Here is a 25,270-nt window from a genome sequence, read left to right on the forward strand (position 1 = left end):
TTACTGTTCCAGGGTAAACAATACATTTCATTCTACGCTCCCATCGGTTCTGCAGGAGCGTCAGTAAAGCCGGAGCGTATTTTGGACAGCAAACATCATCCGATAAACATCATGTACATATATGGTGAAATTGACCTTGATCGCCGTGGTTAACGACCTCTCCCCCGTCTGTAGGGTATACCGTGTGCTGGAATTGTTGGAAGTGTTTCGGTATTTCTATCCTTGACACACGGAAGTGAGGATAGAGGAGAGTGACAGGGTGTCCACTGTCCACTTGTTAGGGTGAGGAGGAGCCGAAGACGAGCGCATCTCCACCGCCTCCGACCTCAGACGCACACAGGAACATGGCTCCGAAAGACGCGCTTCTCGGTACTCTTAAAGGTACAATGAAATAAATACACATTCCTAATTGTGGTTATTAAACGTCCAGTGTGTATAAACTCATCCAAGGCAATATCGAGACATGTTCTTCTTTGATCAGTCTAAGCCTTAGCTGCGCTCAAGGGTGAATCTAACCACGGTCTTATTTTCTTCTAGTGTGCATCATGAATCTCCAGTCAGACGGGAACGTAGTGACGGACAGCAGTGCGCATCTGCCCTCCTGCTGCGAGCTGCTGGAGTTCATCTTGAGGAAAGGACTACAGCGTTAGTACTCCATCATACTGAATCCTCACATATTCACCAAGTATCGTCTGTATTATCGCAATTGATCGTATGTTTATTCACTTGTTCTTCATATCATGACTCCTGGTTGCCATAGATGATGATTGTTATATTTTTATTGTTTTATCGTTCATTATTAATACTTGTAATAGTAGTATATCACATGGTTATTGGCATTCTTATTGCCCGCTTTTGATATGGGTGTGGTGTCAGGTAAGTGTCATTATTAATTCCTCTATTTGTTTTGATTTAGAGCCAGTTCTCAGCCTGGTACACCGGGATTACTGGCACTGTTTCGAGCTCCTCCCCCAGTACGACAGCTGTGGCAGGTACGAGTCCTCTGGCGTCCCTTCACCCCTCCCACTCAAACCGAACGGAGGCACAGCTGCATTCAGGAAACCACTTAAATACATGACATAACTGCTACAGCTGTCACATCGGCAGTGTACTCTATGAGGTCAGGCTTCTCTGACCCAGAAAAATGCGTCATGCTTTCTACAAAATCACATTATTGAGGAGGACATTGATAAAAGAAAGTAATTTTCCATTATAAGAACAATATGAATGCAACAAGATCATCCTAACACCATTCATCATCACATGATAACAACATCATGAGCCTCAAAAGCATAATTGCCTGCGTCCTATTTTGGCCAAATTGTGATATCTAACCTAACTCCACTCTAACACTGCTGATTCACTGTGCTTCATTGGCTATATCCTGGGCCAATCAGATTGTCTTTTACACTCCATAATCACCATCTGACGACTGCGACATTTTTTTTTATGCTAAACACCAGATGAACCTTAATTATGCTACGAGGAGGCTAACGACACGTTTACCCTGACCCTAGTGGTCCACTGTCGTCCTAACTCCTTATGCCCACGTGTTCCCTGCCTCCCAGCTTCTCTGCCCTGGCGCTGGCGCTGGACCAGAGCCGAGGGTGTAAGAAGCTGCTGGGCCCCCAGGGGAGAGGGCGCTACCTGCTTCGGCTGGCCCTGAGCCGCCGGGGCCTGGGGCGCTTCGTCACACACCTGCTGCACACGCCCCGGGTCCTGGAGGTCGGCCTCCTCTGCTTGTCCTCTGTTTCAGCAGCTAAGGGGTTTGGCTCGGGGGGGGGGGGGGACAGAACTCCAAGAACCTCCGTTCCTGTGGACACACTCTGAAATGGTGTCTTGGGTCTTTGGATGAAAATGTTGAACCGTCTTCTATGGGATACGGCTTAATATTGTGTGTTGTGTGGTTATGTTATCCGGTTTGAATTCAGCATTAGCCATACAGATCTGCCTGTGTGTGTTGGGAGGTACTTATAACATGGTTAAAAGTATTATTTTGGTTATTTTCACAGTGGTACAGCTCATCTTGTTCAATCCTAAGGAATGAGGAATCTGTGGGTGAGTAGTTCTTTCATTTCTCATCTTCTTATTCAAATTTATGAACCTGCAAACTGCACAGTGAGTAAACTATGCTATGGTCAATGACTAGCTAACCACTGGTTTACTGACTGGTTAGGATTCGTCAGTCCTTGATGTCTGAATCCCTCTTCCCCTTTCTCAGAACCCTTCATGTCATTGCTCCTCGTCCTCTCTCAGATGGACTTCCAACTTGAAATAGAAGTAAGGACATGTCAACATCTGTGTTTGTGTGTGTGTGTGTGTGTGTGTGTGTGTGTGTGTGTGTGTGTGTGTGTGTGTGTGTGTGTGTGTGTGTGTGTGTGTGTGTGTGTGTGTGTCATAGAGTTGAAGGCACATCATTCATTATTCACTTTTTCCTTCTTGACAGAATTGCAGTTTTCTAGACGAGAGCTGGCTCTTACCTGTAAGAAAACAATACTATGATGGATTTTACTGCCGAGTCACTGTCAGTGTGTCTTATGGGGAAATATTCACTCTGAATGTGGTGCTGCAGGGAAGTGTGACTAGAGATTGTGTCGTCCACAGGTGTGTGAGATATACGAGACAGTGCCCTGTCGGGAACTGGGAATGGTGCTGAGGTTAGTTTTCACCTGTAAAGGTGTGGATACTAATGCCGTTGTTGCGTCATCATAAAGATTCCCTCCCATCACTTTTTAAAGAGCGATCAATAGGTAGCGTATCCGTTCATTTTGTGACTTTAAATGATTAAATTGACCTATTTAGTGTTTAGTGTGAGGTTGCCTTTCTTCAAGGGAAGTAACAAAAGATTTACGCACATGCTCAAACAGATTTGTAACAGTACATTAATGTGCAGGTATTCCTCTGTTTTCCTGGCCCCCTCCCTCAGGTATCTGAGGGGTCGTGTGTTTGTGTTGGAGCTGTTACCGGGGAGCCAAGCTCAGGTAGACCGCGCCCTCTGCCCCGGGGACATCATCGATGAGATCAACGGAGTCTCCCTGCGCAACTCCAAGAACGGACAAGTACGTCGGAGCCCCACTTCAGTTATACAGAACCCAGTGACATTTAAAGTTATAGAGTCGTGTAAAAACATCGCCGCAATTAGTTTGTACACTGCCAGGGCCCAATGTTCAGCTGAGTGTGTGAAATGTTAAGTCAGTCATTCCTGGAAGGCCACGCCATTGATAGACAGATAACCACAGCCAGTCTTGTGATGTTTGCCTTGTTTTTCTGAGACCCAGCCGCAGCAGTTAGCCCCCAGGCTCCAGCCCTCCCTGCTGTTTACCTCCGTTCTACATTCTACTGTGTCTGCCCGCTCTTCCAGGCCGGCGTGGTCCTGTCTAATGTGTTCTCCTGGTGACCTAGTGTGGTCCTGTCTATATTGTGTTCTCCTGGTGCTCCAGACGGGCCTGGTCCTGTCTAATGTGTTCTCCTGGTGTTCCAGGCGGGCCTGGTCCTGTCTAATGTGTTCTCCTGGTGTTCCAGGTCGTTGGGTCCTGTCTAATGTGTTCTCCTGGTGTTCCAGGCGGGCCTGGTCCTGTCTAATGTGTTCTCCTGGTGTTCCAGGTCGTTGGGTCCTGTCTAATGTGTTCTCCTGGTGTTCCAGGCGGGCCTGGTCCTGTCTAATGTGTTCTCCTGGTGTTCCAGGCGGGTGTGGTCCTGTCTAACCTGTTCCCCTGGTGTTCCAGGCGGGCGTGGTCCTCTCCAGGCTGAAGGGCCTGCCGCTGTCCCTGCGCGTGCTGCGCTGGCGGGCCCGTGACGGCTCCTCGTACCGGCCCCTGATCAAGCTCCTGCGGGAGCTGCGGACGGAGAACCCCGCCCTGGACCTGGGTCTGGCCCCGTCCGCACCCCCCCAGGCCGGCCCACACCGCCCCCCCGCCTCCTCCACGCTGTGCCTCAGAGACGGAAGGCGGGTTGGGGGGGTTCGTTGGGTGGGGGGGGGGGTGTGTGCACGTGTGCTCCCAGAAGTAGCAGGGGGGGATGAGGGGCCGGATAATAGATTGGTGAGGGGGTTGGACGCCCGCCCTGAACGGGGATGAACCCCAATGTCTGCAGCGTACCTGAGAAACATTCACTGTAAATCTATTTGAGTTGTTTTAATCAAAGGGTTGGTTAAATGAGTCTTTAGCATTAAACAGCTCCCTAAATGGACATGGATTGTGCGATGTCGTCTACACTATACCACCAGTTGTTTCATTATTCAGTCTTGTTTAGATGAGACTGACCCTCTCTCTCCTGCAGGATTGTGTATGTTCTGCAGTACTTGGGAAAGGCCAATATTGGAATGGTAGATATGTGTGTGCTATTATTCAGTGTCTGTGTCTTACGCATGCATTCAATGACTCTCTTTGTACTCGTTTTTTATCCTTTTTGCGCACATTTTTTGCACAAACGAACAAATGGTTGCATGAACGAGTGAATGAGTGTGTGCCAGACAGAGATAATTTTATCCTTCCTCCTATCCTGTTTGTTTTCCAGTGCGGTGGCAAGGAGATTCTGCAACAGGCCATCCCACAAGTGTTGCAGAGGAACCTGCCAAGCAAGGTGTCAGTCCCCCCCCTCCCTGCCCTCCTGTCCTACAAACACATAATGATGCATTATAACCACTGGTGTTTACCATGTAGAAGACCTGGTTTACTTTTTTACCATAAATGCTAAACTCATGTAATCTGGCTGACAGGAAGTGTACTTGGACTTGAAGGAAACACATTTGATTTGCACAGAAAAAAGCAGTAACACGGTAGGTAGCTCTGACCAATCAACTGTTAGGATTAAGATACATTATGATGCGCATAGTTTGCGTATTTTACAAAATACTATTTGTGGGAGGCAGGTCTGATTTGATTTTCCATACAGCCGAAATACCATGTGCTGTACATAAATAAACAGTTGGGGTAACAATACAAGTCATATACCACTGGTAGTTCACAAATTGAATGCAATGCCCAATTAGATAATGACAAGAGCTTCTATTGATCTGGCTCTTGAATGTTCTTCCTTTAGGAACTTTTCCAGCATCACTATCCCGAGATCTCATGTGTTGGAAGGTTTGGCAAACCAGACTATACCATCTTTGCGTTCTGCGTGGCGTAAGTATGAGAATTCTTTCTAGTGAAACTAGAAATAAACAAATTAAAGGGCTCTAAAGGTGGGCAGTTGAGGCATTTAAAATACTCTTTGAACACGTTAGGCAATTTTTCTTCTCAAATTGGGTTAACAGGATCCCTAATGAAAAGAAAAAACACTGATCCAAATGGATTCGTCTGCCCTTCTAGTGACATAATTCCCCATAGGCAACCCTGGCCTGCCATTGGCTCAGTAATCCAAGCTCATGATTGGTTGCTTTCACAGAGACTCCCCAGAAACACATCTAGCGCCTGGCTTCTGCTGTGTGGCGCTCAGGACAAATCTGCCAGCCGAGTGTGAAGAGCTTGTCTGCCGAATAGGTAACCAGACGCTGATGTAGGCACGCTTTAACACCCATGGTACCAACAGCTGTCCAGTATTGACCTGTCACTCTTGTTCTACAGCTACAGGGTTCAAACACACAGAGTGGTTTGTATGACGGTCATGAACAGACTCCCTGGAGAACCCAAGTATGACGTCGTTGTTCATGTTGATGTGTAGATTAAAAATGGTTTTGAATTAACAGTCTAGCACCCTCATTGCTCACATTAAAAACACAAGACATGTTGTACTCGTAAAGAACTTTACTAGAAAGACATGTGACACCACTTCATAAATAGTATTAAATGTAGCTGCCAAGATTTTTATGTTGGAAAAATAACATGTAAAAAGCCGTCAAGAAAAATACAGGCGGGTTGTCTCCGCTGGGGAGCGTGGTGTACAGTGAACTGTTAACAATAACCGAACGCTACATCGAAACAGGCTGGTGGAGGAAGTAGACCGATAAGAGGGGGCCGCCCTTCATGGAAGATGTAAAGAAGAAGTCATGTCCGCCTTCGGGAAAGTCCCCCGTCTGATGGCTCAACCAACAGCCAGCCGTGGAGGGCGAGGGGGTAAAGAATGTATGGTTATAATGCACCACCGAATCCCCAGAACAGGAGCAACTCCACCCCCACCAACACCACTTTGCTCCGAGTTCCGGTTTGTGGAACGACGGATGCATTTGGTGTCGTTCTAAAATAAAAAATAAATTCTGATGATAAATGTCCACAATAGGTTGGAAGTGGGATAAATAGGGTCGCTGGTCGGCCCGGGGGAATCTCCTCTAGGCACGCTCGCCTCTTATCCTGCGGGCCAGCTGGATGTCCTTGGGCATGATAGTGACCCGCTTGGCGTGGATGGCGCACAGGTTGGTGTCCTCAAACAGACCAACCAGGTAGGCTTCGCTGGCCTCCTGCAGGGGGAGAGAGAGAGAGAAGGAGGTTAATACTCGACTCATTTATTTCTCTAGTACTGCATAGCCTTTTACTGATTGCTGCATCTCTTATACTTATTGTATGTTGTACGTCCTGGAACTTAAAAATAACATCTTATCGTAACAGTCTTTGTTTGACTATGGGGAATGCTTTAACCTCATTTTCGACCGTGAATAAATACTTAAATAACAGATTGGTTAGGTATTCAAAAACTATGCACTCATTTCACAATGAACACCCTTAATAATAATAAATGAAATTTATATAGCGCTTAATATGGTACTCTAAGACGCCCTTGCACTTTAAAGTATCATTCTTTTGTCAAATTCACTTATGTCAAGTCATGTTACCTCAACGATCTTGATGTATATTTAAAGAAAGTATTTTTGTTAGCATTGAACGCAGCGGTTCTTTAGCCCACCTGAAGGGCGCCGATGGCGGCGCTCTGGAAACGAAGGTCGGTCTTGAAGTCCTGGGCGATCTCCCTGACCAGCCGCTGGAAGGGCAGCTTGCGGATCAGCAGCTCAGTGGACTTCTGGTAGCGACGGATCTCCCTGAGAGCCACGGTACCCGGCCTAACCAAAAACAGGAACAATTACTAAATATAAGCATCATATCAGTGCAACGCATGAAGACATTACAATTTACGCCTTTAAAAGGCAACAGCAATAACATGTGACCCGAATGACGTCATTACCTGTAACGGTGAGGCTTCTTGACGCCCCCGGTGGACGGCGCGCTCTTTCTCGCAGCCTTGGTGGCGAGCTGCTTCCTTGGCGCCTTTCCTCCGGTGGACTTACGGGCGGTCTGCTTGGTTCTGGCCATGGCGCACTAAACTAATAAAACCACAGAATCATTAATAATTATCCCCTCCCTGGACGATAGATGACGTCTACCGCCACCGATCACAACAAACATCGACCGAAACAAAACCATCACAAAGGCGCTTGCGCGGGGAGACGCACGGTAAGACCGCTCAAACTGGCTAGTGTATGAACGCTCCCCTCCCCCATCAGTGGGGGAGGCAGGGAGAGCACCCAACAGCCCTCCACCCTTCTAGTGTCACTGCTGGGTTTACGTCCAGCCTCCCCGTCGAGGATAGCACCTACAACAACGGGCCACCGGACGGTCGGTATGGGCCGACCCAGAGGGCGGTTGGACCCGGGGGACCCAGCGGGCGCTCGGTGGTGCCGACAGACCCAGCGGTCGCAAGGATCTAGCGGACCGGGCGGTCGGGACCGGGACCGAGCAGGCGGTCCACCGACATTAACGTCAGCGCCATGTTAGTTGTAAAGTATTTCAGGCAAGCAGGCCAGACAGACTGACTGTGGTAAAGACGACAGACGCGCTCCTTCCCCAGACTGGGTGAGGGCCTGTAGGCCTAACACATGATCCACTGGTTTGACTATGTGTGTAGACCATAGACCCGCGGCGGTGGCCTGCTCGGACCCATTGTTCTATGATGAGCTAACGTTAGCCGTTAGCACCACCAGCCCATGCCCCGCGGGTCCGGGTCCGGTTCCTGAGGGTCCGAAACACCGCCAGACTCCGTGTAAAACCACCATTCTACCATAAAAACACAAAATTAAATGGCTTACCGTGTGAGGATTTAACGATGAGGATTACAAAAACGTCTGTACTCTTCCTTCGCGTTGTGTGTGTGTGTGTAGCGAGAGTTGGTGAGGGCTATAAATACTACAGCGTGACGTCACATGTAGACGGGAACGCTATGATTGGTCCGTCTGGGTTTCAATTGTTACGATCTAGGATGTGGGATTATTTATATGTGTGATATATGTTTTTATATATAAGGATACATACATATAGATATAGATATCGATATACAGAAACTAGTGTTTCTGACAAATTGTAAGTCTCTTTGGATGAAAGCTTCTGCTAAATGCCCTGTAGATTCAGTTTAGGCCTAGAGAATATATATATTGAGAGAGATATATAGAGATATATAGAAAAAGATATAGGTATTTGAACTGTATTCTATTGTATGTATCTGTGTCCTGACTCCAGTCCAGAGGGGGCGGCTGAGGCTCCATGTGACTGGTCCAGAACCGACTAAAAACAACAAGAAGGAGACGAAGATTTATCGCAATCCGAACTGCTTTGGCCCGTTTATTCTGACAAAGCCATGGAATTGTTGGAAAATTTTAACCTCAGAGTTCACTATATAGAAATGTCCTGCGTATGTAGTTTCTACCCGCCGTAATGTGCGCTGTACAACACTAGCGTGTGCGTGTTTGTGTGTGTGCGTGCGGGACTCCACGCAACACACATTTCCCCCTTGCGTCCACTTCCCCCTTTGTTTGCACGCATGCGCAGTTCATTCCAGAATGCGGATTTGGGAGCTAACACAGTATAGCCACAGCAAGCTAAAAACAAGATCGTGGATACGAGGCCTGACGCGGGGAAATGTCTAAAAGTCACCCGCAGCCGCCGTCGTCGTGCCCAGGGTGCCCGACCGCCGCAGCGGCCCCATCCTCCGTCTCCTCCTCCCCCGCGGGGGGCTCCACGTCTCCCGCCAACGGGCTGAACGTCCAGCCCGAGAAACCTCAGCATTACACGTACGTACTAGTGACTAGTGTGGGACACACACACGCACACACACACACACACACACACACACACACACACACACACACACACACACACACACACACACACACACACACACACACACACACATACACACATACACACACACATCCACATGTAAACAAACACACACACACACACACACACACACATGCATAGAAGTGCGCTCACATAAATGCTCCCCATGCACCACTCCGTATACGTGACAGAATATATGTATATTCATGCTGCAGGAAACGCACAATAATATGAGTGTGTGCATAAAGTTTGGCGCGTCTGGAGTTGGAGGCCCGCTGCGATCTATAGTTCAGAACACTTGTTATCGGTGTGTACGTAATGGACGGCCCGGTGATGGTTCCTTCTCCTCCTCCCCAGGTACCTGAAGGAGTTCCGGACCGAGCAGTGCCCGCTGTTTGTTCAGCACAAATGCACCCAGCACCGGCCTTTCGCCTGCTTCCACTGGCACTTCCTGAACCAGCGGCGGCGCAGACCCATCCGCAGACGGGACGGGACGTTCAACTACAGCCCCGATGTGTACTGCACCAAATACGACGAGGGGACGGGCAGCTGTCCCGAAGGGGACGAGTGAGTATTTTAATTGTGTTTAACATCAGTTTAAAACCCTTATAACGTCCAAAACATATAATGTCCGTGTTGTGTTTTTTTTTAATGTCTGTTTAAATCAACAGGGCCATTCTACGCTGAAGGTTTGAGTTTGTATGATATGAAAACTCTGGGGGCCCATGTAAAATAGTGTAAAAACAAGTTTTGGTTTAGGTTGGTTTGTGTAAGTGCACGCTATTCATTTATGGCAATCTTTTGAGAGGTGGAAACTATCCACAATTGCATCAAACCAGACCCCTAACAGGTCATTCTTAGCATTAGCAGTTGAAAGACGCATTGCATTGCCCTTTATAGAGTTGTCGTTGAGGTGTAACGACAGCTATCAGAGGCCAGTTGTGCACACAAAACAAATGCAAATGCTGCTCTGATGCGCTGATACCAGAAGCTTTGGAAACGTGCGAGAGCCCTCATAACCATTTGGAAGGGTCGTAAACTCAAACTCTTCTCTGGCCGAAAGTGGCTGCATACCTCTACACAGAGATGCGAAAGAGTATAAATAAATTGTTTGCACAGTTTTGGCCGAATGTTCTGTATGTTGCAGTATACATGTGCCAAACCCAAGCACAGAAAAATGAAAAAGTAATGGGTCTGTAACGTGTATTGATTTAATATGAACCAATGGGCACGTTATGCTGTTTGCAGAACCACTGATAACGTGCTCAAATACAGGCTTTATACTCGCTTATCATCCACCTCTGGAAGTAGGTCAAATTAAGAGCACTTTGACACAAAGTGCTGAGTATCATAAATCTGCCTATTTGTGAATAAATATTTGTTGTTCTTCTTGAGAATGACTCCTTTACATGTGTTTAAAGACCAATAACCTGGCTGACGCATATAACATGACCAAAACAAAAACATCACCTGGGTTTAGATTTATATGTTGTTTTATTCTGGATAGAATCATAAAAGATTGGTTAAAATGTTTGAGCTTTCGATGTACGAGACAGAAACGTTGATGCCATCTCTTCCCACCGGTGTCAGGGTTCACCTGGACTCTGCATAGCCCGTACACACACACACACACCCCTCTTTGTATGTTGTACGTCCTGCCACTTATTGTACACACTTATTGTATGTTATATGTCCCGGCACTCAATGTAAACCCTTATTCTATGTTGTATGTCCTGGCACTTAATGTACTCACTTATTGTATGTAGTGCGTCGTCCTGGCACTAAAAAATACTACTTAGCATTGTGTAGCATCTTATCGTAGCTATCTTTGTTGCATGCGGGGAATGCGCTAACCTAGTGATTGTTAGTGCTTTGCGCTTGGTTCAATGAACATCCTTACTGCACCGACAGCGATATATTTTTGTTTCTCTTTCTTCTGACAAATGTACGCTTTGTAAATCGCTTTGGATAAAAGCGTCGGCTCAACGCCCTGAATGTAAACAGAATCCCCTGCAGCCCCTGGGTTGGTCTGATTGGGTCTCCGCTTCCTGTTGTCATGCAGACTAAAGCGTGTGTTTCTATTGGCTGTGGTCCCCCGACCCTCATGCGCGTTGTGCTGCTCCGGTTCCCAGGTGTGCGTTCCTGCACCGCACGGCCGGGGACACTGAGCGGCGCTACCACCTGCGCTACTACAAGACGGGGTCCTGCATCCACGAGACGGACGGCAAGGGCCACTGCTCCAAGAACGGCTCGCACTGCGCCTTCGCCCACGGCTCGCATGACCTACGCAGCCCCGTGTTCGACATCCGGTACGCTTGTGTGTGTGTGTGTGTGTGTGTGTGTGTGTGTGTGTGTGTGTGTGTGTGTGTGTGTGTGTGTGTGTGTGTGTGTGTGTGTGTGTGTGTGTGTGTGTGTGTGTGTTGTTGAAGACAAAGTAAAATGTTTTATGTGTACAACATGGTCAATTGTGTGTGTGTGCGTGAGACATGGGTAAAAAAACGATTGAAAAACATGCGAGAATATTTGTTTCTATATCCGTTAAAGCAGGGTTTTTTCCCATCTTACTGTGTGTGTGTGTGTGTGTGTGTGTGTGTGTGTGTGTGTGTGTGTGTGTGTGTGTGTGTGTGTGTGTGTGTGGGGGGGGGGGGGTGTGTGTGTGTGGGGGGGGGTGTGTGTGTGTGTGGGGGGGTGTGTGTGTGTCAGAAGGACTTTGTATTGGGGTTGTTTGTGTACACATGCACACGAATCACTGGACTGAGTGTCACCTAAGGCGTAGTCTCTGAGCTGCCGTGGTCATGACCTCGTACATGTTTCAGTCATGAGCAGATGGCTGACATCGTGCCACGGGACAGCCAATGGAGCTTGAGTTTGGGTATCATTAAGTGTATTAGTTATGTTCTTTGTAAGTCCATTCAAATCCAGACACAGAACATAACTAAAACATGGTTTCCAACTATGTCTCTTAACGTGTCATGTGTATTTGAGCATTTCACACACAAATCACATTCTCAATCAAAAGATTGTATTGTAAATTCTTTCGATAAAAGCGTCTGTTAAATGCCCTGAGTGTAAAGTATGAAGCATCCCCAAACACTACACGACGTGGAAGCGCTAGTGGACGTTGTGACGGAGGTCCTCCCAGGAGCAGGTCTGTGAGCCTCAAGGCTGACTGTTGTTTCCTCTCCTTCCTCCAGGGAGGTGCAGGTGATCGAGTCCCAGGGGGGGCCCGGGGTCCCGGAGGGGGGTGGGGGTGGCGGCGGCGGCGGGGACGGCCAATCAGGGCAGGCCGCCAGCACGGCCCTCATAGAGAAGATCTTGAGTGAGGAGCCGCGGTGGCAAGGTAGTAACTAATAATAATAATAATGGTAATATTACATAAATATGCTGATGGTGGTAATGGTAACATGCTGTCCGTAGGTTCAAACTTTGCCATAAAACGTAACACCGGGATGGATTTGTTCTACACGCACCTTTGGGCAGGATGCATAACGGTCAAAGGAAGAATTTAAACCCAGACTCACTTTTTCAGCTGTCTTTCATTATGATTCAGCCTTATGTTGTGATATATTCAGCTTTATGTTGGGATACATTCAGCTAGGATTCTCCCAAAGTTTCCAATCTGGGATATATAACGTACATTTGATACAGTTTCAAATGAGCTGCTCATTGAGTTACTGCCGGACTCAGCAGGTTGGGATGGGTCAGATGTATGAGAGGGGGCAGGGCCAGGACACATGATGGAGGGGGGATGTTTGAAGGGGGCGGGGCCAGGACACATAATGGAGGGGGTGATGTATGAGAGGGGGCGGGGCCAGGAAACATAATGGAGGTGTGATGTATGAAGGGGGTGGGGCCAGGACACATAATGGAGGGGGTGATGTATGAGAGGGGGCGGGGCCAGGAAACATAATGCAGGTGTGATGTATGAAGGGGGTGGGGCCAGGATACATAATTGTTGTGATGTATGAAAGGGGGCGGGGCCAGTACCTTAATGGAGGTCGTTAAAGGAGACAATTAAAGGAGCAGGATGTATTCTGTAGGTGGTAATTATCTGGCATCTCTCTGTCTCCCCTCCCCCCCCCCCCAGGCAACGCCTACGTCCTCTCCCACTACAAGACGGAGCTCTGCAAGAAACCGCCACGCCTCTGTCGCCAAGGTTACGCCTGCCCGTACTACCACAACAGCAAAGACCGCCGCCGCAGCCCACACAAACACAAGTACAGGTACAACCGCACAAACTCTGACACACAAACACAAGTACAGGTACAGACACACAAACAGTGACACAAAAACACAAGTACAGGTACAAACGCACAAACAATGACACACAAACACAAGTACAGGTTCAAACACACAAACACAAGTAGAGTCGCACAAACACTAGTACAGGTAGAGATGCACAAATAAAGACACACAAGAACAGGGCGAGACTCCCACACAAGCAGAGACACACAAACACGAGTAGAGGTAGAGACACAAAAACAAAAGTACAGGTAGCGACGCACAAATAAGGACACACAAACACAAGTACAAGTAGAGACGCACACACACAAGTATAGGTAGAGACGCACAAATAAGGACACACAAACACTAGTACAAGTAGAGACACACACACACACACACACACACACACACACACACACACACACACACACACACACACACACACACACACACACACACACACACACACACACACACACACACACACAATTACAGGTAGTGACACACAAACACAAGGCAGTCACATTTAAATCCTTGAAGAAACAGTACCTTTACAGCACCTCTGACCACACGTCGGTGTATTCAGCTTGAGGACGGGTCATTACAGATGTGTGAGACCACCTGCTGTGTTCCCCCCCCCCCCCCCCCACAGAGCCCTTCCGTGCCCGGCGGTGAAGCACAGCGAGGAGTGGGGGGACCCCAGTAAATGTGAAGGGGCCGAGGGATGCCAGTACTGTCACACACGCACCGAGCAACAGTTCCACCCAGAGGTAGGTCACACACACACACACACACACACACACACACACACACACGCACACGCACACGCACTAATCATAACAGCACAATGGATTCTAACTAGGGCTGAACGATTTGGGGAAATAATCGAATTGCGATTATTTTGACCAATATTGCGATTGCGATTTAATGTTATTTAATGTTTATTTTATTTATTGAGTTCCATCATGTTCTGTATTATTCACTAAGAGAGCAATAAATCATTCTTTAGTATGACCAACACAACATTAGAAGCAGTCAACATATAAACCGCTCTTTCCCTTAGGCCGGGCTGACGTTTTGAGATCAATTGATATTATAACATCTTGATTGAACTATTGTATTGTTAAAGAAAAAAAGAAATCCAGTCAGTAATGGCAACAAATCAAAAAAGAATCAATTTTTATTATTATTATTATTTATTTATTTAATCACAGCCTTTGTGATTTGCATATCGCCTTCTATCACATCGCGATTTCGTTTTTAAATTCGATTCATCGTTCAGACCTAATTCTATCAGCGGCTTTCAACAGGACCCCGACGCCATGCTGTACCGGATGAGCTCCTCTTTCAACCAATCACAGCTCAAGCACAGCATCAGGGCTGGCTTGTGATTGACCTGGCCAAACTGTCAGGATGCTCCTCATCCTGGCTTCCTAACGACAGAGACTCTACATGGAGGCTAGGCTAACATGCTAACATCCAGTGGTTTGACAGCCTCTCTGTGGGTGTGTTTGTTGCTCTCTCTCCAGATCTATAAGTCCACCAAGTGCAACGACATGCAGCAGAGCGGCAGCTGTCCCCGCGGGCCCTTCTGTGCCTTCGCTCACATCGAAAGTAAGAGCCAATGAGAGGCCGCGTATTCATATTCAGTTTGTAAAAATGTGGCCGATATGAGATTTCAGTGTGAGGAACTGCGTGTGTCAGGCGACGTCACACAGGCAGTGTGTAGTCAACATGGAGGCCGCTGAAGTCACTGCTACTGTCACCGCTGAGCAGGCTTTTCCTTTATTTTCTAAAGCAGTTCAGTTCAACTGCGGTTTTGGCAGAGCTTCAGGGCAGCCTTAAACGTTCAGGATGGTACTCTTTCACTATGGAAGTCTTCCATAGTGAAGGAGTACCAAAAGGAAGGTGGTTTGATGTCGTTGTGCAACGATTTGATGAAATTGCACATCAGGACTAACGATATTCAAGAGGATACACACAGGTGCTCCTGTGGGTGATGGATCAATAATGACTACTTCCCTGTCTGGTTTGGGGCCCTCCTGCTTGCAGTGTGATCAATGCCTCCCAGTCAAACTCATGACAGGTTTCATATGAGTGCACTGAGTCGGTTCAACCTATTCACCATCTCTCCCTGACCTCCTCCCCCTCAGAGCCCTTCGTCCCCGACACGGAGCCCCTGTTCCCCGGCCCTGGCTCCCCGCTGCCCCCCCGGCTCCCGGAGCCCCACCACGTGGCCCCGGACCCCCTCCCCGCGGGCAGCCCCATCCTGGGTCCGGGGGGGCCCCTGGGGCACCGGGGGGACCCGGGGCACGCCCCCAGCTGCCTGGGACTGGCCTTCTCGCCCGGCACGGGGGGGCGGGGCATGGCGGAGCAGGGGCTGCTGGGAAGAGTGATGGCGTTCTGCGAGGAGGCGTCAGGAGGGGGCGGCGGCGGGGGGGGGCCCACGGGGGAGCCGCTCTCCCCCTGGGGGCGGGAGGGGGGGTACGGCCGCGCCCCGGGGTTCGAGAGGGAAGACCAGGTGAGGGGGGCGCTCACACCTGACTGATCCACACAAGTTCTGCATATTTGTTTTATCTGGTAAATGTATCGTAGAAATGTACACTTACATTCAGGGCGTTTAGCAGACGCTTTTTATCCAAAGCGACTCACTATAATATATATAATATAATATTATAAGTACATTTGTCAGAAGAAAAAGAAACAGCAATATATCGGTACAGTAAGGAAGTATAGTATAGAAACAAGTGCCTAGTGCCACTAACAATCGCTAGGTTAACCCATTCCCCGTTTACAACAAAGATAGCTAGGATAAGACGCTACACAATGCTATTTCTAAGTGACAGGACTTACCTCATACCATAGGTGTGTAAAAGGGGTGGGGGGGAGGGGGGAGGCTATGCAGAGGTGATCTCTGAACAGAAAGGGATGGATGGCTCTTTGTTTGTGTTCTTTGGTTATGTCGGGCGTGACCCACAGCCCTCTGGCTCACCTCGTTCTGTTTCTGTTCTTCAAAGGCGAAGCAGATGCAAAGGAGTTTTGTGCTGGAGCAGCGGAACAAACAGGTACACCCCCCCCCCCCCCCCCCCCGCATTTTCTCTCTCTCTCTCTCTCTCTCTCTCTCTCTCTCTCTCTCTCTCTCTCTCTCTCTCTCTCTCTCTCTCTCTCTCTCTCTCTCTCTCTCTCTCTCTCTCTCTCTCTCTCTCTCTCTCTCTCTCTCTCTCTCTCTCTCATGCAATCACAGATGTACATCTGTACCAAAGGCTGCACTAAAATGATTAGGGAACAGCTTAGCTCAGGAGGAAGAGCGGGTTGACTTGTAACCGGAAGGTTGATAGTTCAAACCCGGCTCCTTCTATTGTGTCGAGACGCCTCACCCTGACTGCTGTCTGTCGACCTGCAGGGGTGGCCCCGCCGTCGGTGTGTGAATGTGTGTATTAACCGTTGTAAGTCGCTTTGGATAAATGCGTCTTCTAATGGCCCTAAATGTAAAGGTACATTAGCGTAGAGTTAAAGAAAGAGAGGTAGAACAGAGAGAGTCTCGTGTCCTTGGTCCACTATTGGAGTGGATTAAAGGTTGGGTATGGAATTCTCTTTATTGGCCATTTTTGCAAAAAATACTTGAAATCCTTATCATAACCCACTTACAGCCACTGAGTTAGAAGTACTGAGATGAAAACTAAACAAGTCAATCACCTGTGGAACAGGCAGGGCTCGAAAAACTCCAGCCAGTGATTTCCACACCCACCGAGTGGCATTGGACAGTAAGTCTGTCAATCAAACGGTCGTACTGCACTCCCCTCCCCGCGCGCGGGGAGGGGAAGCTCGTGACCCAGTGACCCAGAGCAAGCTTCTGTTTGTTGTTATTCTGCGGTAGCTACTGGAGCTAGCTAACTAGCTAATGGCTCGCTCTCGCGCATCTGTTCGCTCGTGCATGATTGCGCGTCCATGTACTTGGAATGGGTGGAGTCAGAGTCAGTGTTGAAGGAGAGGGGGTAGGACCATTTGAGTTGTGTATTTTCAAAATCTGCTGGCGTTTCGGAAATCCCATACCCAACCTTTACGCTGTGCATGTAAACGTACTGAGTCTCTCTATAAACCATGCCCCCCCCAGGACCTCCTGGTGTTCCTGCCGGTCGGCAGCCCCCTGAGCCTGTCCTCCAGCATGCCCTCCAGCCTGGCGGCCACCCCGCCCAGCCCCGCCTCCCTGGGGGCCGGCCTCTGCTCGGGCATGAACGCCAACGCCCGGCCCTTCTACCCCCCCAGCGACACGGTGGAGTCGGTGGTCGGTGAGAAACACGCTCGCATTGTTTTGGTTTCTGTTCAAAGGCACCGTTAGGTTTCCTCTCAGCTTGTCAGGGAACTGGAGTGTGTGCGTGTTGTGTTGTGTTGCTGAGTGTGCGTGGGTTGTGTTGCTGAGCGTGCGTGGGTTGTGTTGTGTTTTCGTGTTGGGTTGTGTTGTGTTGCTGACCATGTGTTGTGTTGTGTTGCTGTGCGTGCGTGTGTGTGTTGCCTTGCTGAGTGTGTGTTCTGTTGCTGAGTGCGTGGGTTGTGTTGTGTTGCTGAGTGTGTGTTGTGTTGCTGAGCGTGCGGTGGTTGTGTTGGTTTGTGTTGCTGTGCGTGGGTAGTGTTGGTTTGTGTTGCTGTGCGTAGGTTGTGTTGTGTTGCTGAGTGTGTGTTGTGTTGCTGAGCGTGCGTGGGTTGTGTTGGTTTGTGTTGCTGTGCGTGGGTAGTGTTGGTTTGTGTTGCTGTGCGTGGCTTGTGTTGTGTTGCTGAGCGTGGGTTGTGTTGTGTTGTTGCTGAGTGTGTGCGTTGTGTTGTGTTGTGTTGCAGAGTCTGCGCTGGACGATCTGGACCTGAACGACTTCGGCGTGTCGGCGCTGGAGAGAAGCCTCGACTGCAGCTCCAACCTGCCCAGCGGGGGGGTGATGCTCGGTACACACACACACACACACACACACACACACACACACACACACACACACACACACACTACTAGGTGTCCATGTTTGACAGACAGACACGCACGCACAGACACACACACGCAAACACACACACTCCTGTGCTAAACGTAAGCAGGCTGTCGGTATTTGGGGTTGGACCAGTATCTCACACAGAGTATAAGCGAGAATGCAGATCTGAAACAAGGTCTACCTACAAAGATGTTATATATTTTTCTCAGAAATGAAACTGTCCTTCTGTCCGTCCTTCTAGGAGGCAGCCATCTGCAGAGCTCCGCCCCCGTCAACATCCCAGGGTCCCTCAGCAGCTCCGCCCCCTTCAGCTCGCCATCGCCCTCTCCACCAGTCAGAACGCACACCTCGCCCTTCTTCTCCTCACACCTGTCGCAGCTCGGCCAATCGGAAAGCGGCTACATGGGCCAATCCCACGGCTCTCTAGGTACGGCTGAGGGGTCCGATGGGGCTTAACCGGGGCTAACCCTAACCTGAGGGCTCAGGTTGGGGCTAACCCTAGGGCTTAACCGGGGCTAACCCTAACCCGAGGGCTCAGGTTGGGGCTAACCCTATAGGCTTAACTGGGGCTAACCCTAACCCGAGGGCTCAGGTTGGGGCTAACCCTAGGGCTTAACCGGGGCTAACCCTAACCCGAGGGCTCAGGTTGGGGCTAACCCGGGGTTTACCAGGGGCTAACCCTGACCCTAGGGCTCAGGTTGGGGCTTTACCAGGGCTAACTCGGGGCTAACCCTGACCCGAGGGCTCAGGTTGGGGCTAACCCAGGGCTAACCCGGGGCTAACCCTGACTCTAAGGGGCTGTAAGGAGGAGGACTGAGCTTGTGGATGGTCTGGTGGCTCCACAACTTCCACAAAGCCTCCCAGAGTTTCGTTAACGTTGTAGTGTATGATGTTATAGTCGTATGTAGGGCTACGTCATATTTCGTTATCGTATCGAAACCGTGACAACATCCGTTGTATGGAATTATCTGGGTTACAGAAAATTCCAAAAACAGGAACTTTTTCGAGAGTGCGTTGCAATTGTTTCCTCAAAACAAAAAATCCCATTTAATTCGCTATCATCAAGCTCTGTATAACGAGTATATATTGCATAACCGTATATTATTTATGTCGATATGAAAGATACAAAAATATATAATAGACAAAATATCGTAATACGATTATCTTCCAATATGGTCCAGCCGTAGTCGCAGGTTATGAGGCTGTGTTGTGTGAGGAGGTACGATGGGTCAAAGGTCACGCTCTGACTTCTCCAGGTCTGAACGGGATGAGCAGCAGCATCTGGGAGCACTTCCCGTCGGGACAGGGCTCCCCCGGGACCCCCCCCGCCGCCCAGACGGCCGAGATGAGCCGGCTACGGCAAGAGCTGGAGGACACACAGCGCACCCTCAAGTCCTGGGACCACAGCTGGAGGCACACCGCTCAGGTGAGGGGGTGAGGGGGTGAGTGAGTGAGGGGGTGAGTGACTGGAGCCACACCGCTCAGGTGAGGGGGTGAGTGAGTGGAGACCACTCTGTCTGTCTGTCTGTCTGTCTGTCTGTCTGTCTGTCTGTCTGTCTGTCTGTCTGTCTGTCTGTCTGTCTGTCTGTCTGTCTGTCTGTCTGTCTGTCTGTCTGTCTGTCTGTCTGTGTGTGTGTGTGTGTGTGTGTGTGTGTGTGTGTGTGTGTGTGTGTGTGTGTGTGTGTGTGTGTGTGTGTGCGTGTGTTGTATCCTCTAGCACTTGAGGCAGTTCTGAAGAGTCGCATGAACTACAATGGTTCTCTGTATCTCCCTGGTTCAATGCTCTCACTGTTAGTCGCTCTGGACCGAAGCGTCCGCTAAATAAATGTTTTGTAATGCAGTCCATCATCCTTATTGTCAAGACAGGAAGTTGGCAAGACGAGCTGTTTGGACTCATCTCCTTTGATAGTCGACAGAATGAAATGCCATTAGCTACATTAGACAAAAGTTTAAGTAACGATGGATAGCGTTTGCCCTGTTATGATTCATGAAGACTTTTGATTTAATCAAAAGCTTGAACATCAACCAATGGCAACAAGGGGGCAGCCAATAGCCGGGGAACCAGACGAATCTGGCTAGCTCATGTTTCCTTTGCTCTGTGGATAAGGTCTGGCTCCCCCTCTATAGAAAATAATTTAGGAGATAGACCAATCACAACCGCTTATCTGGTTTAACCAAGTTATCGTAAGCCGACCGGTGGTTCAACCCGACCGCTGGTTTAACCAGACCGCTGGTTTAACCCTTTGGTTTAACTGACCGCTGTTTTAACCCTTTGGTTTAACTGACCGCTGTTTTAACCCTTTGGTTTAACTGACCGCTGGTTTAACCCATTGGTTTAACTGACCGCCGCCTTTAACCCATTGGTTTAACTGACCGCCAATTTAACCCAACTGTTGGTTTAACCCATCTCTAACTGGTTTGACCCGTATACCCCCCCCCCCCCCCCCAGACCTGGGCGGCGCTTAAGGCAGACGCGGAGGACTCGCGGGCCCGCGCCTCGCGCATCGCCATGGAGACGGAGCGGGGGCTGCAGGCGGAGGAGGAGGTGCAGCGGCAGACCTCCCTCCTGCGGGAGGCGCTGGAGAGCCTGCGGAGCGGGGAGGACCCCCACCTGGCCGTCCACCAGCTGCAGCTGCTGCAGCGCCTTCCCCTGGAGCCCGCCCTCAGCCTGCAGGCCCAGCTGGGGAGCTGCCTGCACACCGTGGAGCAGGTGACCGGCACGCACACGCACACGACTACACACACACACACACACACACGACTACACACACACACGCACACGCACACACGTATTGTGCATCTTCCTAAAGAAGTGTGTTACCTGTGGTCAACTTCGGCTCAGGAGGTATAGCGGCTTGACTTGTATCCGGTATCTCCTATCTACTATGGAGCCTGCTTGACTGAATGCTTACATTTACATGTACATTTACATTCCGAGCGTTTAGCAGCGATTTTATCCAATGTGACCTACATTTACATTTAGGGCATTTAGAGCCTAAAGAGAGCCTGTGGGATAGCCCCCTGTCCCTACCCAGGCTCTGTTAGAGTCAGGGTGTCCACGCATCCTTAAAAAGTCTTAAATTCATGTTTCTAAATTGAAGGCCTTAAAACGACTTAAATTCGTTACAAATCTCATATGCAGGTCTTAAATACTGTGACTCAAGGTCTTCAATTTGTCAGGGCAGGACTATTTTATTTTATTTTTTTCTTGTGGAGCTTTTCAGGAAGGACATGTAGAGAGGCTTCTTTCTTGCTAGCTTCATTTATAAATGATTATCCGCGTGCTTGCTAGCTAGTCTGCGACAATGGGTAGGTGCAAATTCAAGGACAGTTCCCTGGAAGACGTCCGTTTCCCACCATCGCGTGTTCTAGGTCTTAAATTTCATTCAAGGTGGTATTAAAAAGGTCTTAAAAAGTCTTAAATTTGACTTGCTGAAACCTGCAGATACCCTGGTTAGAGCCCTCAGCTCCACCCCCGACCCCGTGTGACTGACTCCTCCGTGTCCCTCCCCAGGCTCTCTGTTAGAGCCCTCAGCTCCACCCCCGACCCCGTGTGACTGACTCCTCTGTGTTCCTCCCAAAGCTCTCGGTTAGAGCCCTCAGCTCCACCCCCTCAGCCCTGTGTGACTGACTCCTCCGTGTCCCTCCCCAGGCGCTGTTCCGGCGGCAGCGGCCGTGCTGCGTGTCATGCGGCGGCCCCGGAGCAGTCCCCCTGCCCTGCGCTCACGGCCTCCAGTGTGACGGCTGCTCGGGCTCCGCCCCGTGCCCGCTGTGCCCCAAACAGAGCCCGGACCAGCAGCTCTCCTGACCACCTGCAGGGGGCGCTGGTCCCGGAGCAGTCCGTCCTGATTCAACAGCGGGACCAGCAAACTAACTCTGTTTTCCTTTTTTTTATTTTTAGCCTTGAAACCAAAATGTTTATTTTTTTTTATTTTGGGTAAAACCAAAACGACGACTTGCCTGAAAGAGCGAAAACTCTGAAAGGAGAACCTCTGGGGCGAAGGAGTGTCGGAACAAAGGCCCTTGTTATGCACTTCGCTCTTCTCATTGGCTCACGCCAGCGTCAGGGGATGTTTCAGCCAATCAGGAACGGCTTCAGAGTCAGAATCATTTCTCGGACGTGGTTCCGATCCCAGAGGTTTTTAGTGATCAATAACTCTTGTAATCAATCACTCCAATTAGTATTCAGTGCAGCATGGATGGAGAGCGAGTCGATATATTATGACCGCTCGGGAGCCACGCCCCCTCTGCATCTCTACCGCTTCTCTAGAAAACGAGGGTAGAAAAGGGATCCATCGACCCTATTGGCCAGCCACACTGTCACTCACCAGATATGCACCCATAGAGACGCTGATCCCGCCTCATCTTCCACAACGTCAGAAAGGGTCGCTGAAACGGAGTGCCGAAGGATATCGCTATGGATACCGCTAAGCCTCAGAAGGCCATCCCATAATTGCTACAACCAAACGGGGGGAAGGGGGGGCGCAGTTACCAGACAGCTGGTAGGAATACTGTGGAATAGCAGAAGCTAAATGTTAGCAAGCGTTAAGAACAACAGTTAAGTGTTGTTGGGCTCTTTTAAGGGGCTCTGGGGACTCTCAGGGTTGGTTCTGTGTGTTTCCACGACGACCGGGAGCAGGAGGGCAACTTGACACAATCAACACAAATGTACTCAAGTCAACTCGTGTAGTCTTTTGAAATTACATCTATATTTTTTCATATCTTTGGTCTGGAGAGCCTGGTCACATGACCGGACCGTTAGACTTTCTAAATCGATGGCGCGCCATTTTGTCGGCCATGTTGTTTTGTTTGTTTTTAGTTGTTTTTTTTTACATTTGTAGTAATCTCTCAAATATTACCATATATCAGAAAAAGTCCATTAAAAACGAAATATACAAACATTTACATAGTTAGCAGATGTCGCGACTCTTCTGTTGTACTGATGAGACGAGGTCATGGAATAATATTGGGGGGGGGGGGGGGGGGGGGGTACACATGAGGTCATGCAGACGGCCGCTGGTCAAACCGGATCGAGACCGTCCGCAACCCCGACAACGTGTCCAGCATCAGTGTTTCATTCTCTACCCACGTTTTTTGTTATCCATCAATAAATGTATATTTTTGGAAGAAGCTGTTGTCTCGCTGCCTGTGTCTCAGTGTTGGGTTAGGACTGCTGGAGCCCCTCCTGGGACTGCTTCTCCCGCCGTCGACGCGTCTTCACGAAGGCCTGGGCGTCCCGCTCTCCCTTCCGGGACTCCAGTAGCTTCAGGATGCTGTCGTCTGCTCGTACGACAACACAAAAATCACAGAAACACAGATCAGCTGCTGAGTTCGAAATAATTGCACCGGTGCAAAAATAAATCGAAGATAATCCCGGGTTAAACTACATTCCGAAGCACACAAAAGAAAAGTTGGACGCATGTATGTAGATGCATGTGTTGTGTGTTTTCTAAACTATGCGTGTGTCGCAGACGCGGCATGCCCAGGACAGGAAACTACAGAAAATCTAGAGTTTTCAGTGTGCGGTTGGCTCCAACGGACACGCACACTTCATCTTTTATCGCCCTGCAGAGTTCATAATTCCCAGGCTGCGTTCCAAACTGCATGCTGCAGCTGCCCTCGCAAAGCGTGTGGTGTTGCACATAGTATGCTCACAATTGGGACACACTAAAGGTGATTTCACTGATCAGCACACCTGTCGTGCCTCACATCGACACTCGCGGGTTCGGTTGATGCGACATATCTCCTCCTGCAGGGGACTGAGGTGCAGAGCAGCCTAAAGCAGGCTGGCTTGCATACTGAGAAAAGCAACCGGATGTAGTCCAATGTCTTTTGGCAGCGTAATCAAGTCAAGCCGCGTTCATGGATCTGTTACGTTTTATGTGTTTTTGGCATACTGCATTCTCCAAACTATGTATTGGGACATACTGAGTCCTTCTCTGGCGTACTAAACAGTCTGGTACTATGGGTAATGGAGCCCAGGGCAAGAGTTTAAACGCTGACCGGTAGAGTCCGTTACCCTTGGGCTTTGGGGGGGGGAGAGGGGGAGGGGCCGTTACCGTTGGGCTTGGGGTGCATCAGAGGCAGGCGGATCTGCGCAGGTGGGGTGTTGACACTGAAGGAGAACTCCTCCTGCGCCGGCGGCGCCACAGCCTCCTCCCCCCCCCCCGCCACCCCCGGGACGGCCTTCAGGGCCAGGAAGGCCTCGCCCTCGAAGTCGTCCCGGGTCATTTTGTCGTAGTCCAGCACCGTCACCACCAGGCAGGCCCCAGGGGCCCGGCACTGCTCCAGGGACACCAGGCTGGTGGAGAGGTAAAGGGGGAGAAGGGAGAGGGAGGTGGGAGGAGGGGAGAGAGGGATGGAGGAGGGAGGTGGAGCAAGAGGGAGGGAGACGGAGCAAATGTAGGAGGGAGGAATGGCCGTGTAGGAGGGAGGAGGGAGGGAGGTGGAGGAGGGAGGCAGAGAAAGAGGGAGGGAGGAGGGAGGGAGGTGGAGGAGAGAGGCAGAGCAAGCGTGATGATGGAGGAAGGAAGATGAGATAAAGGGAGAGTAGGGAGGTGGAGGAAAGGAGAATCATTGTTATTAAATATAACGACAGGTCAGACTTTTGTCCAATCTCCTTTCTCTAATTTCTCCCAGGCGAGAGAGAGATTCAGGGTTTAGTTAAGCGGGTTTACAATAAACATGACCTTCAAATTTATTATCTTGGAATAACAGAAACATTGCAAACCTTAGCCAATGAAGCAATAAGTATTGGTATTAGTGTGCGTGTGTGCGTGCGTGTGTGTGTACAAGCTTAATGTACAGACATAGTGGCACACAAAATCCCATTTTGAAAGGAAAATGTAGCTACTCAAACATCATTTTATTCCAGCATACGCCTAGGTGTGTGTGTGTGTTTGAGGAAGCTGCGGTTAGAGGTTGGGTGGAGCCAGAGAGAGAGAGAGAGAGAGAGAGAGAGAGAGAGAGAGAGAGAGAGAGAGAGAGAGAGAGAGAGAGAGAGAGAGAGAGAGAGAGAGAGAGAGAGAG

At 49.6% G+C, this 25,270-nt stretch overlaps 4 protein-coding genes across 9 annotated transcripts in view; 2 read left to right on the forward strand and 2 right to left on the reverse strand.

Moving 5' to 3' along the window:
- Positions 1-5,936, forward strand: si:ch211-250n8.1 (uncharacterized). Of its 5 annotated transcripts, none has more exons than XM_030339434.1 (16): positions 1-381; positions 538-645; positions 917-992; positions 1,569-1,725; positions 2,013-2,058; positions 2,222-2,280; positions 2,447-2,524; positions 2,605-2,657; positions 2,894-3,059; positions 3,726-3,946; positions 4,279-4,324; positions 4,516-4,581; positions 4,718-4,777; positions 5,041-5,126; positions 5,389-5,483; positions 5,568-5,936. In XM_030339434.1, the coding sequence occupies exons 1-16, from the start codon at positions 345-347 to the stop codon at positions 5,600-5,602; spliced, it is 1,389 nt and encodes a 462-aa protein (XP_030195294.1). In that variant the 5' UTR covers positions 1-344; the 3' UTR covers positions 5,603-5,936. The 5 variants fall into 5 exon arrangements, with proteins under 5 accessions (XP_030195294.1, XP_030195296.1, XP_030195297.1 ...); XM_030339436.1 differs by having other exon boundaries at positions 2,927-3,059; XM_030339437.1 differs by having other exon boundaries at positions 2,447-2,482.
- Positions 5,730-8,137, reverse strand: LOC115530732 (histone H3.3). Of its 2 annotated transcripts, none has more exons than XM_030339451.1 (4): positions 8,018-8,137; positions 7,117-7,255; positions 6,841-6,994; positions 5,730-6,397 (listed from the first exon to the last, which is right to left on the reverse strand). In XM_030339451.1, exons 2-4 carry the CDS (start codon positions 7,242-7,244, stop codon positions 6,269-6,271), a joined length of 411 nt encoding a protein of 136 aa, XP_030195311.1. In that variant the 5' UTR covers positions 7,245-7,255; positions 8,018-8,137; the 3' UTR covers positions 5,730-6,268. The 2 variants fall into 2 exon arrangements, with proteins under 2 accessions (XP_030195311.1, XP_030195312.1); XM_030339452.1 differs by having other exon boundaries at positions 7,117-7,250; positions 8,018-8,117.
- Positions 7,253-23,127, forward strand: unk (unk zinc finger). Its single transcript, XM_030339418.1, has 16 exons — positions 7,253-7,385; positions 8,445-8,995; positions 9,402-9,611; positions 11,177-11,353; positions 12,239-12,384; positions 13,132-13,267; positions 13,921-14,038; positions 14,798-14,882; positions 15,422-15,789; positions 16,286-16,333; positions 17,383-17,557; positions 18,102-18,203; positions 18,483-18,668; positions 19,498-19,667; positions 20,691-20,951; positions 21,894-23,127. The coding sequence occupies exons 2-16, from the start codon at positions 8,844-8,846 to the stop codon at positions 22,047-22,049; spliced, it is 2,490 nt and encodes an 829-aa protein (XP_030195278.1). The 5' UTR covers positions 7,253-7,385; positions 8,445-8,843; the 3' UTR covers positions 22,050-23,127.
- unc13d (unc-13 homolog D (C. elegans)) overlaps positions 22,932-25,270 on the reverse strand; it is a 19,904-nt gene continuing 17,565 nt past the window's right edge. Inside the window, exons 33-34 of the mRNA XM_030339417.1 lie at positions 24,301-24,542; positions 22,932-23,521 (exon numbers count right to left, since the gene is read on the reverse strand). Of these exons, the coding sequence (XP_030195277.1) occupies positions 23,406-23,521; positions 24,301-24,542 (358 nt within the window). The 3' untranslated portion in view covers positions 22,932-23,405. The remainder of the gene's footprint in view (positions 23,522-24,300; positions 24,543-25,270) is intronic.

Source organism: Gadus morhua, chromosome 18 (genome assembly GCF_902167405.1).
Source record: "Gadus morhua chromosome 18, gadMor3.0, whole genome shotgun sequence".
NCBI classification, from domain to species: domain Eukaryota; kingdom Metazoa; phylum Chordata; class Actinopteri; order Gadiformes; family Gadidae; genus Gadus; species Gadus morhua.

Bases quoted from the DNA above. Each gene is read 5' to 3' on its own strand.
- LOC115530732 (XM_030339451.1), bottom strand. From the start codon at position 7,244: ATGGCCAGAACCAAGCAGACCGCCCGTAAGTCCACCGGAGGAAAGGCG. The intron at 6,995-7,116 runs GTAATGACGTCA...GTTTTTGGTTAG, and splicing joins AAGAAGCCTCACCGTTACAG to GCCGGGTACCGTGGCTCTCA. The intron at 6,398-6,840 runs GTGGGCTAAAGA...CTCCCCCTGCAG, and splicing joins CCGCCATCGGCGCCCTTCAG to GAGGCCAGCGAAGCCTACCT.
- si:ch211-250n8.1 (XM_030339434.1), top strand. From the start codon at position 345: ATGGCTCCGAAAGACGCGCTTCTCGGTACTCTTAAAG. The intron at 382-537 runs GTACAATGAAAT...ATTTTCTTCTAG, and splicing joins GCTTCTCGGTACTCTTAAAG to TGTGCATCATGAATCTCCAG. The intron at 2,525-2,604 runs GTCAGTGTGTCT...TGTCGTCCACAG, and splicing joins GATTTTACTGCCGAGTCACT to GTGTGTGAGATATACGAGAC.
- unk (XM_030339418.1), top strand. From the start codon at position 8,844: ATGTCTAAAAGTCACCCGCAGCCGCCGTCGTCGTGCCCAGGGTGCCCG. The intron at 11,354-12,238 runs GTACGCTTGTGT...TCCTTCCTCCAG, and splicing joins AGCCCCGTGTTCGACATCCG to GGAGGTGCAGGTGATCGAGT. The intron at 17,558-18,101 runs GTGAGAAACACG...GTTGTGTTGCAG, and splicing joins CACGGTGGAGTCGGTGGTCG to AGTCTGCGCTGGACGATCTG.